The sequence below is a fragment of the Chanodichthys erythropterus genome, chromosome 16 (assembly GCF_024489055.1).
Source record: "Chanodichthys erythropterus isolate Z2021 chromosome 16, ASM2448905v1, whole genome shotgun sequence".
Classification (NCBI taxonomy): domain Eukaryota; kingdom Metazoa; phylum Chordata; class Actinopteri; order Cypriniformes; family Xenocyprididae; genus Chanodichthys; species Chanodichthys erythropterus.
Window position 1 is genome coordinate 29,242,219 of NC_090236.1, and position 17,234 is coordinate 29,259,452.

The 17,234-nt window shown below is 36.9% G+C and overlaps 1 protein-coding gene across 1 annotated transcript in view; it reads right to left on the minus strand.

The window, feature by feature from the left end:
- The window catches only part of xkr4 (XK related 4), a 63,269-nt gene that overhangs the window by 11,885 nt on the left and 34,150 nt on the right, over positions 1–17,234 (minus strand). The window contains exon 2 of the mRNA XM_067363193.1: positions 5,176–5,375. Within this exon, the coding sequence (XP_067219294.1) occupies positions 5,176–5,375 (200 nt within the window). The remainder of the gene's footprint in view (positions 1–5,175; positions 5,376–17,234) is intronic.

A 17,234-nucleotide genomic window follows, 5' to 3' on the forward strand; every position in this document is an offset into this window, starting at 1 on the left:
ACGCTCAAAAAAGGATATTTACAGCTCTGTTGCATTAGAAGCTCAAGACCCCTGCTTTCATAAATCATTTCTCAGCCTTGATGGGAGAAAATCTGACAATCCCTGGGCACTTTTGTTTATGGAAGATTATGAAGAACAGAACACAGCACATATAAAGGCACTGAAGCTTTAACTGCTAGACAGGGCTCTGCAATCCACAAAACACAAATCAACAGAATATGCACAGGATCAGACCACCAACTACCAACTACCAAATGCTATTTAAGTAATTGATACCACAATAATAGACAGTATGAAAAATAGTAGTACTGTAGTTTACAGTAGTCTCCGCAAATGATTGTACAGTAAACACTGAAGAAATCAGTAAAAAATGTAACTGCTGATTATATCCCAGATATAACTCATAAAACAAAGCAGAATTATACAGTACAGCCTTGCACTTGGATATCTAGTTTAACTACCATTAGCTACCTCAAAATAAACTCTGAATATCTTTTGAAGATTTGACGATATGAACCTGGCAGTACAGCTAATTAAGATGATTTGTTTCTCAGTACACTGATCAAAACCTGTATATCCTGCGTGTGTTGTTATATTATCAGCATTTTACAAAAATCCAGCTCAAATAGAGTTACCATGTTTTTTACCAGTGAATGTCGGAGATGCGTTTTGTCCGTCATTAGAATGGTGGCATCTGAGCAGTAAGTGCATTACATTAAGTTTTTTTATCAACTTACATGTTACAAACGTTATTGTAGCTATATGTGGGTGCTCAGTTTTTACTGTCATTTAATATATTTGGCAAGCAAAACATTTAAATACTGGCATACTTAAACCACTTACAGACTACAGGGTTTTTGGAGGTGAATCTTCGAAATCCAGTGTCTTATAGTTCCAATCGTTATTATAGAATGCAGTTCCATAAAGAAGGCAGAGGTAAGAAAAATTGGGAGATTAAGACATTTTAATTGAATTTATATGCCCAATCATAGACAAAGGTAGAATTTTCCAATTTTCTATATTATGTTTGAGTTGAATTTAGAAAGAAACTCTACAAAATTCAATTTAAATATTAATGCAAAAAAAAAAAAAAAAATGTCAACCCGAGATATGTAAAATGATCCTCAAAGGTGCTAAAGAGGATGTTTTGTTTTATACATTTTTGCAATATTACTTGAAACTGTCTTTACTAACTGATAAAAGACTATTTATTAGGTGCACTGAAAGGAATAATATTAATATACACGAGGTAGGGCCTTAAAAACATCAGCCAATCGTTTACGTGATCATCGTGTAAACGATTGGCCCTCTGGCTTGTCAATCACTGCCGTGACGTTCCTTGTGAGAGACGTGCGCGGCTGCGCGCTCCAGTAACTTTCCACACTCCACAGGCGCTGCATGAATGTTTTTGTCAGGAGACAGGAGTAACAACTGCAGATTATGAGTTACCTGCAGTGAGTCCGACATAATGAATCCACTAACACGACACAGCGAATGCCGGTGGTAAACACTCGTTTTCCAATACGAGTGTTTACGAGTTTTGGGAGACGTTCCTTCGAAGGAGGGGGGATGTTCTTACGCATGCGCTCATTTCAAAAACTCACTAACAGTCTTTGGATTCTCAGTCGACGAAAAAATCCTCTCTATCACCTTTAACTATCTTAAATATTCTCCAAAAATTGGACTATAAGTATCAGAAAGAGGCATAAAGTTACTCTTCAACAGATTAATAGTTAGCCTCCCAAAAGAAGTAATTAAATCTAAGAAAATAGGAACTGATCTTTCAAATACAATATTTCATTGCCAGCATACAGTTAATAAGAGCTTCCCTGCCCCCACTCTAAGACCCTCTAAGACCGATACCTGTATGACATCTTATACTTGAGGTGAGAGACTCTATCGCAGTGACGAAAAGTGCAGATGAGAGGGTGCAAGGAAAATCTGGACGACATATCTACGTTAGTTGAAACCGAATACAGTCAAACCAAAATTTATTCAGACACCTTGAACATTTCATTCATTAATACAGTTTATTTACTATAGTTTAAAAAAAGGTAATAAAATATGACAAGATCTCAGAGTTAAACTGTGTCAGAAAAAAATAATTATGTCAGATAACACTTAAGAAAAACATGGTCAGGCCAAAGTGTCTGAATAATTTTTGGTTCCAAATTTTTTATAAATTTTACTGGTAGTCCACTGTATGAAGATTTTTTTGGGTATAATATGTCAATAGTTTACTTCATTTTGCTATCCTCACTAATATAATTTAACTATAGTGTCCTGCACCCACTAGTAAAAAAAAAAAAAAAAAAATGTCTGAATAATTTTTGGTTTGACTGTATATTGGCTTGGCGTATATATATCTGATGATAATGATATAAATGCCTCATCAAACCTAAATCTTTGTAGCGAACCAAACATATAAGGCCACTTGACCTGATCGAAAGCTTTCTGCACATCCAAGGACAGAATCGCTGCCTTATTAGCTTTTGTATGACTGGCTTATAGTGTATTGAGGCGCTGACGTACATTAAGGCTGGTGGACGTCTGTTGGGCTAGGTTTTGCTGTGTGTTCCACATGTCGGCTTTTGTCGGGCTTACGTCGGTGGCAGTTTGCCCGATTCAGCATGTTGAATCAGCGTTGAAGCCATCATTGAGAGTGGGAGCTCTGATTGGATGTTCAGTTTAGCGAACAAGTCAGTGCAAGAGAATTAAAGCGAAAGAGATGAAAGAGAGCAAGTCAAGACGGCACAGACAGAAGGCCAATCTAATGTTATGTTATCCTACCTGAGCACTCCAAATCGCAAATATTTTCATGACAAACTGAGCCACTTAAAATGAAGAACATTATCAACATAACTGATATTCAAAATGGTAAGCAAGCGTTGCTTTGTTTACGTTTCGTATACCTGCGTACATCTCGTATATCCTTGTTTCGGTATCTCCTTTTGAATGACGAATACAGACTATTGATACCTGCTGATATAGACAGTTAATTCCTTACATGCAGACGCAGAATGCATGTGTTAGTATGCAGTCAGTTTTAGTCTGTGCTGTGTGTTCAAGTGCAGCTTTTTGGTCCGGAGAAAGAGAATCTACCAGGGATAAATATGGTCTGAATGAAATAGGGTAAATCTTTCGTAATTACTTTTTTATATAAAATTTTGAAGCGTAATAGCTGGGCAGGTCAGTTTCTAGCCAATTAGTCTTGTCACATTAGTTTCCTGCATCTCCAGAGTGAGCAGTCACATGGCATTTACAGATCAGTGGTCGGTTCCCAAAAACCCTTAAGTTAAAAAATCCTTATTTATATTTGATATTTCATTCAAATGGTTTCTTACCTTAAGGGATTTGTTGAAACCAGGCCCTGATGACTAGAAGAAAAAAAAAATTCAAATGGCAGATTTTAAATCACATTCTTCCAGAGGGTCAGTGGAGTAACTGAAGTAACTGAAATGAATAGGAAATTTAATAGATAGCTTTCCCCAGGTATTATAGACATGGTTGCATCAGACGGTCAGTAAACAGACTGTGGCTGATACTACAGGATTTAAAACATCAAGTAATAATCAAAAGGTGAAGAAAAGAGTTTTCTTGTTGATTGCTAAACAGTGCTTTAAAACACTTTCTTAGAATTGCACGGTTAATTCACTATACCAAAAAAATGGTGCATCCCCAAAAAGGCAGCCCAATGAAAAAGTTGAAAAAACTTGCTTTTACCCTAATAAATGCCCATTTTTGGCAAAGCTCTTGAAAAAGCACTCCACTTCTCTCCTCTGCAGCAGTTTTTTTAGGTTGAGTTTTTTTCTGTCCCTCTCCATCACTGTTATACAGACAGGGTGAGATGTGTAAAGTGAAGGATGACAGTAAACCTGGTGTTCTCTCTCCTCAGTACTGTCCTACCCTCATTCTTACAAAGAAGTATAGCAGACCAATAAAATACTGGGATCCCTTTGAAAAAGACAACTTAAACCAGGTAAAGGGGGTTAAATGGTCTCCCAGCCTTGCCAAAAAGGTTAGGTTTTTAAATGGCATTTGGATACTTATCAGCTGGCAAGATTAGTACGCCTCCAGCTGGCTGACCAGCTAAACCAGCTAAAAACAGCTTGACCATGTTGGGAGACCAGCTAAACCAGCACAAACCATCTTAGCCTGGGTAAGAGACCAGTTAAACCGGTTCAAACCAGCATAGGTTTGCCTAAGATTTTTTTTTTTTTTTCAGCAGGGGATTCAGCACACGAAAACGAATCTTAACACCCTTGATGGTAACACTTTTACCCAGAAGTAAAATTGTCACATGCACTTCATTATTCACAATTATTGTGTGTGTGTGTGTGGGTATGCAGGTTTGACTATACTTGTGGGGGTCCAAAATGTCCTCGCTATTCAAAAATGTCCTCACAAATATAATGAAACCCGTTGAACACCGACTAGTGAGACGGAACTCACTAGTTAAACGGGTTTGTAAATCAGTCAAATCATGTTTATATCTAGTGTTTTGCACACACTCTAAAAAATGCTGGTTTAAAAACAACCCAAGTTGGGTTGAAAATGGACAAACCCAGCAATTGGGTTGTTTTAACCCGGTGGTAGGGTTAAATGTTTGCCCACCCTGCTGGGTAGTTTTATGTAACTCCACTATTGTTTAAAAATTACTGTATTGCTTAATTAAAATGAACCCAAAGTGTGTTGGAAATTAACATTTATTAATGTTCAATGAATAATTATTAAACAATAAACATTTATTAAATTGTTTATTTATACATTTATATTAATAAAATATTAAAGCTTATTAATAAACATTCACCTTTTGTCTATTATTGTTGTCTGTAATTGCTTCTGGTTTTTAATTTTCCAACTATTTTGGGTTCATTTTAAGCTAGCCATATAGCAATTTTTAAATAATAGTTGGCTTAAATAAAACTACCCAGCAGGTTGGGCAAACATTTAACCCAACCGCTGGGTTAAAACAACCCAATTGCTGGGTTTGTCCATTGTCAACCCAACTTGGGTTGTTTTTAACCCAGCATTTTTTAGAGTGCAGGTTTCTGTGAGGGTTATGTTTAGTGGTGGGGGTCGGGTGTGATAGAAAAACAATGGAAATCTTTAAGATCCTCAATGATATATAGTGAAATAAACAAAAGTGTGTGTGTGTGTGTGTGTGTGTGTTACCTTGTACAGCCTGGAGCTTGTGAGTCTGTATGATGATACAGAGCTGGAGCACCAGCTGAGGGGCGCTCTCCAGGAACGTGGCCAGTAGGTGGAGCATGCTGACATCGGCATACTCGTACACCATCCTCCAGTAGAACCTCCAACGGTCATTCTCTCCACTCTGCCTGCTTCTGATGCCCAGGTAGATTGCGTGGAAGTACCTGTGAGAGACACAAAGAAAACCCTTTTAAAAGCTCTCTCTCTTTCTCTATGAACTCTCACTGAACCCTCAATGACAGAGCAGAATCAGCTTCTGCTGCAGACACTCGGCTAGAATATCTCAATGTTTTGTCTGCTTTTCTTTTCAACGTGACCTTACAATAAGACAGACTGTTCCCATGTTGGTCTCTAAACAAGATCTGCAGTAGATGGACCCATTTTAAACTGTTGATAACATCAAGCTGATGACTCAACACAACATCTCTAAATGATTTAACTAAAAAAAAATGAATATGCACCTTTGCAATAAGATAAGTAATACAGGTGAGGTTCTACAGTTCTACTTTATATCCTCAAATAGTATATTTATGCAGATATGTGACCCTTGTATGCGTCAAAATTATCGATTTTTCTTTTATGCCGAAAATCATTAAGATATTAAGTAAAGATCATGTTCCATTAAGATATTTTGTAAATCTCCTACTGTAAATATATAAAAAAAAAAAAAAAAATTGAGAGGATATGCATTGCTAAGGACTTGATTTGGACAACTTTAAAGGCGATTTTCTCAATATTTTGATTTTTTTGCACCCTCAGATTCCAGATTTTCAAATTGCTGTATCTCGACCAAATATTGTCCTATCCTAACAAACCAATCAATGTAAAGCTTATTAATTCAGCTTTCAGATGATGTATAAATCTAAATAATAAAAAAAAAAATACCCTTATGACTGGTTTTGTGGTCCGGGCTCACATATAACATTTAACAAAGAAACTAAAAAACTATTATATTGCATAATATACTTAATGCTACTACATTTGATGCATAAGTTCACATAATAGGTCAAACGGATTTTGCTTGCTGCACTGGAAAAATTTCTCACACCTGCTAAAAATCTTTACTTCAAACACCAATTAGTATCTGAAGTCATTACATTTTGAAATCGAATCTATTTTCCAACACAACAAGCCGCAACAATATTCTCAAACAAATTCACTTTCAAAAAGTCTTGCTAGCAAAAAGGTGGGAAATCTGTAGGAATTGCTATGGCAACACTGGTCTCTTTGCAACAAAAATCACCAGAAAGTTGAACAAACCTGCTGCTTTCCAGGGAAAGCAAAGGCTGAGCATGACAGTCTGTCACAAGAAAACACATTCATAACAGTACAAGTGACACAAAGATCTTTTAAAAATGCCATGCCACCTGCTAATGATAATGGATTGTTGGTGAATGGTGCTAAGGTCTCTCAGTCTGAGGTGAATTACTGTGGCGCTAAAGGCATCTGCTTCCAGTGGTGTGTCTTTGCCAAGTGACCTATCCCTGCATTTCACCCAGCAATGCCCACCTTGTACAGTAGTTTACCCTCTGACCCTGATAGGCATCCAGCCAAGAACAGACACACATTTCCATTTACCCACACCTATTCTCTCCCCAGAGATTCACTGACAGGATGTTAAGAGCAATGCATCATCTTAACAAGAGGGTTTCCCTAAATCCACAAAACCACTGGCTATCAAAAGTATTTTACTGAATATGAAGACCTTCACAAAAAATTAAATAAATAAACACAATGTGTACAAGTGCTTATAGGGATATAGTCTTGTTTGAACAATGTTTTGTCATTGATTTCTTTGAGAGTGGCTTCCACCCACTCTGTCTGCCAGATTCTCTCTGCTACAGTTTGCACTTTGATCGTTTTTATGCAAAGCATGATTTTATAGTACACTACTTGCCAACTTCAATCAATTCAGAGGCAATGAGTTTACAAGTAAAAGATAAAGGATACGTTGACTTGTGGACAGAAAAAAAGTTAACTAAAGTAAATGTGTAGCACTTCACTCATATCAGAATAATGCAGCATTATTGCCTTGAGGTATTCGTGTTTGTGGAACACATGCTTGAATATAAATGTGTAGATGGCACCGTATCAACATCTTCTAGCCCACCTGTTATTTCTGCATGCTTACTCTGCATTAGGAAAGTGTTCTACATCAGTGATTCCCAACCAGGTGTATGTACCCCAGAGTTTACCTAAACAGGTCCATGGAGGTATTTGAAATGTTTTTGATTTTGCTTTGATAAATCTATAAAACAGAATTTATGACGTTAAATTATTAGGGCTGTCAAATGATTACAATAATTTATAATAATGAATGGTAATTGTAAAATAATAATAATAATAATTTGTATTAAATCAATCATGACAACTCTCAAAATAGATTTAACATGTTAAAGGTGTCATGAACTGCATTTAAAAAAAAAAAAAAGTTTTATGTTTCCTGAGGTGCACTTATAATATGATTTTTTACATCAAAAATTGTCATGACTTGGGAAAAAAAAGGTCATTTTTACCCTGATTTTAGCCCTCTGATTTGACGCTCTGTTGGAAGGGGCGTGTCTACTGTGAGATTTCAATGTAAACGCCTACTGCCGTGATTGGCTAACATTTTTTTGCATTTGAAATAAACATTACATGTGGAACTCTCTTGAAAACTTTTAACTATGTTTTAATTATGTCAGCTGTTGAGATTAACTAATCATGAAAAGTGTTGATTATAGCAATATATTTAGATCTACTCCCACCACATGAAGTCTTGCAGCGATGAGCATTGTAGCCGATGACAGACATGTCTGTTGAGCACATGAATGCCAACTCGATTACTGCACCCTCACAAATGCTTTCATCATAACTAACAGTGTAAACAGGATGGAAATAAGAGATTTCATTATTAGTGTGGACTGTGTCATTGATTATAATGGGAGTTTTGGGCAAGAGCCCTGATAAACTGTGTGATTGACAGCTCCAGTGATTATAAAGGGAGGGTTTTTTCCATCGCTTTCTGTATATAATTTAATCAATTTAAATTATTTTCATGCTACTAAGAGAAATAATGTGAAGTTGACCGTTTAGTCACTGGCTTGATTTACTGACGCAACATGGACGATTTTGAGACAAAGAACATCTGACTGTACATGAATAATTACATATCACAAATCACTGACCACAAATTTAGAATTAACACGGTTTCCTGTTGTGGAATTAATAATAATAATAATAATAAACTTTATTTTATATAGCGCCTTTAAAAGTAGCATCTCAAAGCGCTTTACATACAAAATGAAATTAAAAAGATACACATAACAGTACAGGCAGTAAAAACTAATCAAACAAAAAATACCAAAAATAAAATAAAATAGAAAGGCAATATAATAACAAATAAAGTAATCACAAGAATCACATAAAGGCTATCCTAAAATAATATGTTTTAAGAGACGATTTAAAAACACTAAGGGATTCTGCATTCCTAATCTCAGAGGGCAGGGAATTCCACAATTTAGGAGCCAAAGAAGAGAAAGCCCGATCACCCATAGATTTTAGCCGTGTTGTTTGGACAGTTAAAAGACCAGCTTCAGAAGAGCGTAGAACACGTGTAGGAGTGTAGGGGGTTAAAAGCTCACGCAGATATTGAGGGGCCAAATTATTCAAGGCCTTATAAGTGAGCATAAGAATTTTAAATTCAATACGAAAACTAACAGGAAGCCAGTGCAATTTTTCCAGGATAGGTGTAATGTGCTCCCTTGCACTGGTCCTAGTCAGAATTCTAGCAGCTGAATTTTGTACCAACTGTAATTTACTTAGGGTAGCTTTAGAAACTCCAGCCAGCAGTGCATTACAATAATCAATGCGTGAAAAAACAAAAGTGTTGATTAACTTTTCAGCCACAGAGAAAGTCAACATGGGACGTAATTTGGCAATGTTTCTGAGATGAAAAAATGATGCTTTGACTGTGTTACGAACATGATGGTCAAATGTTAAATTGGCGTCAAATATCACCCCCAGATTTTTTAGTTTAGTTTGGAATTGTAAAGCAGAGCCATCCACACTTAAGGTTATGGACTCTGCTTTACGCAACTGATGAGGTGAACCAATCAGCATCACTTCAGTCTTGTCACTGTTTAGACAAAGAAAATTTTCAGACATCCATTTTTTAATCTCAGTAAAACATTGAGAAAGAAAAGACACAGGCATATTGACACCAGGTTTTGAATGTATATAGATCTGAGTGTCATCAGCATAAAAGTGAAAGTTAAGACCAAGAGTTCTTAAAAGTTGGCCAAATGGAAAAATGTAAATACTAAAAAGTAAAGGGCCCAAAACTGATCCCTGGGGAACACCACAGTGCACCTCACCGATCTCAGACTTGCAATCACCCATCACAACAAACTGCTTGCGATCAGAGAGGTAAGACTTAAACCACTGTAATGCAGAATCAGAAACTCCAAAGATAGTCTCTAAACGGGTGATTAAAATGGAGTGATCTATAGTGTCAAAAGCGGCACTAAGATCAAGAAGAATCAGTATAGACAGATGTCCAGAATCAGAAGCCATTAACAAGTCATTAGTGACCTTAACTAACGCTGTTTCAGTGCTGTGAAGTTTACGGAATCCAGACTGAAGTGGCTCAAAAAGATCATTAGAGGAAAGATGAGAAAGCAGTTGAGAAGCCACTGTTTGTTCCAAAATTTTGGTGAGGAAAGGAAGATTGGAGATGGGACGAAAATTATTCAGATTATTAAAGTCCATGTTGTTAGTTTTTGGTACAGGGGTGACAGCAGCAGTTTTAAGTGCTGCTGGCACAACACCGGTGCACAGAGAGTTATTGATAATTCTCAAAACAACAGGAGAAAGGGAATCAAAACATGATTTAAAAAGACAAGATGGTATCGGATCAGCTCTGGAAGTTGAGGCTTTCAGTTTTGAAACCATATTACATAGAGACTGGGAGTCATGAATAGCAAAGTTGGAGAGAGAAATACCAGAAAATGCAGAAATATTTAAGGAGGAGGCAGCAGAAGTATGAGTGGAAACAATGTGGTTTCGTATATTATGAATTTTGGTGCTAAAAAACTCCAAAAACATATTACAACGGTGAGTTGAAGCAGGAACATTAGAGAGGCTGTGATTTTTAAGCAGCTTGTTGATTGAGTAAAACAGTTGTTTAGGGTTTCTCTGATTGCTGACAATTAACTGAGAAAAATAAACAGATCTAGCTGACACAATTTCAGCCTTATATTTAAATAAGCTGTCTTTCCAGGCCTGGTGATGAACAGTTAAACCTGATATGCGCCATCTACGCTCCATTTTGCGACACAAAGCCTTCATTGCACGCAGATCATCATTGTACCAAGGAGCAGAGCGTGCAAAAGAAACAGATCGTGATTTCAAAGGAGCCAGCGTGTCCAGGCCAGACAAGAGAACAGAATTCAGCACAGAAACATTGTCATCCAGATCATCAGACAGAGAATCACAACTTAAAAAAGAGTCAATAAAATCAGAAAAATCAGTGGGCTCAATAGATCTCCACTTGCGATAATTAATGATGCGAGAAGTGGAAGTGATCATGTCAGGTAATTCCATGTTAAAAAAGACAGCCCGGTGATCAGACAGACCTAAATCTGAGGTTGACAACTGAGACACAAATGAACCATTGGGAATCACAAGGTCTAAAGTGTGGCCTTTGTCATGTGTAGAACAGTCCACGAGTTGGTTTAGTTCAAAGCACTCCAATATGGACAAGAAGTCTTTTGTTATTGTAGAGTCTTTTATATCCATATGGATGTTGAAATCCCCCAGGAGAAGAATTCTTTCAAACCTGAGGCAGAGAAAAGACAACATATCTGATAATTCAGATAAAAAGTCTTTATTTGTCTTAGGAGGCCTGTAGACTGTAACCACTGCAGTAGAGAGGGGCGCAGAAACACTCAAGACAAGACATTCAAATGAGTCAGATTTGGGGACAGCCACGGGACACATGTTGAACTGTTGGTTGTGCAACACAATGATGCCCCCACCTCTACCAGAGGAACGCGGGAGATCAAATAATCCATAGCCAGCAGGAGTCAATTCATTAAAAAGAAGACCATCAGATTCTTTGTGCCATGTTTCAGTTAAACAAAAAAGGTCCAGCTTGTGTTCTAAAATAATGTCAGATAAAACAACGGCTTTGTTGTTAACAGAGCGTGCGTTAAACAGTGCTGATTTCAGCAGACGCGGGGGGGCAGATGAATCCGATGTATCCTCCACACGCCCGAGTGCTGATAAGTTATTAAAATTAACCCCTGTAGGTCTAAACTGCAGTCTATGGGGTTTGCGCCGAAATCTCGGATAAGCGACAGGTTTAAATGTTGAGCATAAAAGACTACGCCTTGACGAGCGATGTGTGTAAGGCTTAGGTCGCAGTATTCCAACATGACTGCAGAGAGCACGTATGTCATTCGCCAGTTCTAAATGTCCGTTCAGGTTGAACAACTGGCGAGCAGTGTACCTGAGAGCCATTCGGGGAGGATCCACACCAACAGCAGCCTCACAGCGGTGTAAACAGTGTACGTCCTGGGCCAGGCAACAGAAGAGTATATTCCAGTAAACCGTACTCAGAGATAGAAGCAGTAATCCAGCATGTGAAGAGTGATTCCACATCACGGAAGAATAAAAAGACACAGATTGTATTCACTGGCTCATAGAAAGAAACTACAAAAAAATAAACGGGAGAGAGGAGCGGCAGCCAAACGCGCCAGCGTGCCCTTTCATTACTGTTGGTTCCATATTTTAAAGTAAAAGTCTGTTTACAAAGCCTGTGCCAAAATTGACAATGATTTTCCAAAGAATCCACAGTAAAATGTAGCAAACAAACAATAAATGCTCTGAGACATTCACATAGAAGAAAATAAATAACCACTTTCCTAGCATTAAGATTCTTTGGAAGGTAATATTTTTTCCCCAGTGACGCTATACCTCTCTTCTCTCCAATAATGTGGCAGTGGGTGGGGCCAAAGATGCAATGATTATTAGATTTCATCAAAAAGATCTTCATTTGTGTTCCGAAGATGAACGAAAGTCTTACGGGTTTGGAACGACACTAGGAATACGGCACTATTTTTGAAAATATGCTCACTTTCCAACTCCCCTAGAGTTAAACAGTTGAGTTTTACCATTTTCAAACCCATTATATTTAATGAATAATCCAGAAACTCACTCTCTCAAAGTTCTGTGAACCCATCCCCCTAAACTGCAACTAGCATCCCAAATGAAGCTTAACACACAGACAGAACTAGGTGTCCTGTTACAGGACACAAAAAAAAATGATAATAACTTTTTTATGACCATCAGGAATTTGTGACTCTGACTTCATTCTTTCTGAAAAGGACAAATAAACCTTCTAAATCATATATATTCTATATATAACCACATGAGAAATATATAAACGTGTATTCAATTTCCCCCCCTCATGATTTTCATGTATTAATTCTCTCTTTTGAAATATTTTGGTATTAATGTTTCAGAGTTGCAAATTTATAGTTAATAGGGGTGTGACAAGACCAGTATCTCATGAGACTAGACAAAACTCAAGATCGAGTTCACGAGATGAGACAAGATGGCGAAATACATGACTAGCAAAAATATTCTGCAGGTGTATTTGAAATGTTTTAACTAATCATCTTGTAATGAATGTCATTTCAGTTCGACTTTCTGAGTATGAATTATCATATGCTGTAAAAGACAACAATACTCAAGTAATGTAAAAGGTTTTGCCACTAACTCAACTGACTGACTTCTCTCCTGTATGATTTCAGTCTCTTCAGACCTCACTGTACATGATTTATGAGCTTCTACAACTTTTGACCTCCTAACTGAACTCCTTTCCACAAACTTATCATAAAAATAAAACAGTACAAATAAAAAATGGTAATACTTTAAGGTCTCATTTATTAATATTAATGTATTAACCAACATCAACTAACAATGAGCAATATATTTGCTACAGTATTTATTAATCTTTGTTTATGTTAGTTAATAAAAATAGTCATTCATTGTTAGTTCATGATAGTTCACAGTGCATTAACTAATGTTAACAAATGAAACCTTATTGTTTGTGCTTAATAAGATCAAGAGAAAACTGTTATTCATTTTTATGGTAACACTTTACATTAAGTGCAACCATAATCACACTCTCTCAATATTCAAAGTGCAAATAAGACCATTTTTTTCTTTGATACAGAGCTAAAAGATGGTTACAACTACACTGCCCAGCCTAAAATAGCTTTCTGAGAGATATCTGTATCCATCAGGGAGCTGCTTTCAAAATGTGGGGTATTGAAACCGCGTTTGAATGCGCGATCGCACATACTCTGTAAATATGGAGTGGCGGCGACCGTTATCTGAATTAAATGTTTTTTATTTGAAACACAAAGCAAAACGACAGTGGAGACGTAATGTAAACGTAGCGGTGGCATGTTCTTTCCTAATCATCCTAACACTCTGTCATGGCAACATCACGAGACTACTTTTCACCTTGACGAGAAATCTCGTCACATTTTAGTCTCGCGAGATCTCGTGACACGAGATCTCGTCACACCCCTAATAGTTAACTAAAATCACATGGGTAGCATATTTGGTATCTACAGACTCCAACTTACGTTTCCTATTTGGTAATTTATGTTACATGTTACTAACTTTGTGACACATTAGTATTATAAGAATCTAGAAGGTTCTTCTCACAAATATCCAAATCCAATGTCTTATGCTAATATCTTGCTACAGAACAAAGACTTGTAAAAGTTTCCCTCCGTTTCCCTTGTCTCAGTCACCTTAAGAGGGTGTGGCATCTTCACACTTTAAAATCACTGATCACCAGATGACAGGGTTCTTCTTATTTTTTTACTGAAAATTCTGATGTGAAGATGATGCTCTAGGCCTACTAGAAGCTTCTAAGGAACCCCAAGCTTGTGCCAGGCTTCAGCCTAGACCTTCCATTCACCAAAGATCCAACTAGTTCTCTTTCATCAAGACAATATCAGCAAAGATTCAACGGAAGCCTCAACAAATTGCATCAGGACAGTTTTAATTCAAATGGGCGAGACATGCAAGTATCAAACTTAGTCTCATTATTTGATACATTAAAGGTGCCTTTGAATTGAAAATTGAACTTAGCATAGTTAAATAATTAGAGTTCTGTACATGGAAATTACATACAGTGAGTCTCAAACACCTCTGAAGAACAGGTGAATCTCAGCATAACACTGACTGTGACGCAACAGTCAGGATTATTAATATGTACGCCCCCAACTTTTGCATATGCCAGCCCATGTTGAAGCACAAGGCATTAGACAAGCTAGTATTAATGTCTGGAGCAGCACAGCCAAATCAACAGACTTTATGCAGGAAAGCAAGCAAGGACGATAGCGAAAAATGACAGATGGAGCAATAATAACTGACATGATTCATGATATCATGAAATTTTTTGTGATATTTGTAAATTGTCTTTCTAAATGTTTCATTAGCATGTTGCTAATGTACTATTAAATGTGGTTAAAGTTACCATTGTACTTACTGTGCTCACGGAGACCAGAGAAGTCTTTATTTTCATTTTTAAACACTTGCAGTCTGTATAATTCATAATTCATAAACACAACTTCATTCTTTATAAACCTCTCCAACAGTGTGTAACGGTAGCTTTAGTAATAAGTTAACAGGAGCAAATTTCTGGTTTGGTGTCAAAACTGTGTCTTACTGATGTGGCTTTGGGGCTACGTAAGACAAAAACAGTTCGAAAACACTGTTCTAGATGTGTCATGTTGGATGTTCACGGTATCAAAACCATGGCCTATTTCAGCAACCCAACAGATAGCAGGCAGTGTTCAGCTATAAAAAAAAAAGGTGTTGATGAAACTCTCAAATAATGCACAGTTCACCCAAAGGCACAAGTAAAGACACTAGTCAAATATAAATGAAGCAATAATGCCAGATCAAGTCTATAGATTAAGTTGTCTGGGCCTGTCATCATGGGAACCGTATCAGTAGTGACCGATTCAAAGGAAAACAACCATGACAAAAGCAGTGCAGTCGCCTTGTACAGAGCAGCAGGGTCGCAGTATGATCTTCCGGCTGACCTTAAGAATGGGCTTCTGTCCAGCTTCTTTATCAGATAAGTGGGCTGCAGAAGAGGCATGCGTTTACAGACTCGCAGTCTCCTGGCATCTCCACCACTCACCCTAAAGGCCAAACTAAGAGAGGCCTCTCATATGGCCGCTGTTTGGATTTCAGATAAGCCACTGGTCGTCTCTGTTTCCATCTCTGCAATATGTATCCCATTCTTAAACTGTCTACCTGAAACCATAGGTCCAATAGGTCTGGCCAGTCACTGCATCATATTACTGCATGCTGCTCAAAGTGTGTTATCTACCTAATCCCCATTCAGAATGGGATTAGACAGATGTTGATGTGCATCCTCTTGCCTTGATTGGATTATTCCTGCATCTCAGCACTACGCCAATCAGAGAGGTGGGGGTGGGGGTTAATATATAAACAGCACAATTGCTTAAGAAAATTATGATTCATGCATACATTCAGATCACAGGGATAGTTTATATAAAAAAGGTTATATAATTTATATGTATTTAAATGTACTTAAAGTAAAAAAGTACACTTTTTTTCTTTTCTTTTCAATAGATTGTTGATTGTTTGCTAGCTCAACAATGGTTTTATAATTAAACTATTTTTTTAAGATAAATAATGAATAAAATAAATGTAAAAACTGATTTAAAAAAAATTAATTCATTTAGAACAACAACAAAAAAAGTAATAATAAACTTTTATACACATATTTCGTATTAAAAGGTCTATACGAAATTGTAAGATGTTAAAGGAGGCCAGATGACTCCACAACTATAAATGGAAAGCTAAAAACACACTCTAACACATAACACACACACCTGCCCAGAGCAATCCAGTGAGAATGACATCATACAAACCACATGCCTGTGTGTTAGTCCTGTAAGGGCCCATCTATATCTGTAAATTAAAGCTGTTGGTTGTTTGGCCAGGCTGATCTGAGGCCTGAAGCTGTGCACTGCCTATCTCGGGCAAGACGCTTCCTCTTCCTCCTGACATTTCTCTTTTTCACTTCAGGCTAGGGGGCTCCTCTTCATCACTGTCTCATTTAAACTCCCCAACCAGTGCCACTACTGGCCATCACATACACACACTCTCACAAGTGCATCATCCCTAGGCACAGCGTAGAGCTCAGTGTTTCCCTAACCTGCCAATCAGGTAGTGAAGCAACAACAGTACAAAAAAAGTTAAGCTCTCACAGGGCTGTACCCAGAAAGAGCTTAGATTTTTTGTACAGTTGTTGTCATAAGTTGCATCATATTTTTAACGTTTTTTAAACTGCACCAATCATGTAACACAACCTAAGATACAGCCTTTGGTCCATCCATTCCTGTTCTTCATCTTCAATATTTAACATCAATCAACACCAAATAAGTTTATACATAGACAGTATATATATATATATATATATATATATATATATATATATTTATTTTTTTTTATTTTTTTTTTTTTTGCATAAAAAAGGTTATATATAATAGGTTTCACCTATTATATATATTATAACAAACACTTGTTTGGTCAAGATAAACCTCTAAAAGTAGTTTAATTTTTTTTAATGTTTTTTTTATCTAGGCCACCAAGTGAGCCAGAAATGACAGTCGTGCTCCCTCAAAAAATTAGGTTTGTGATGCTCCAATGGGAACATCTGTAAAGTTTTATGTATGCTGTCTACACTCTAAAAAATGCTGGGTTAAAAACAACCCAAGTTGGGTTGAAAATGGACAAACCTAGCAATTGGGTTGTTTTAACCCAGCGGTAGGGTTAAATGTTTGCCCACCCTGCTGGGTAGTTTTATTTAACTCAACTATTGTTTAAAAATTACTGTATTGCTTAATTAAAATTAACCCAAAGTATGTTGGAAATGAACATTTATTAATGTTCAATGAATAATTATTAAACAATAAACA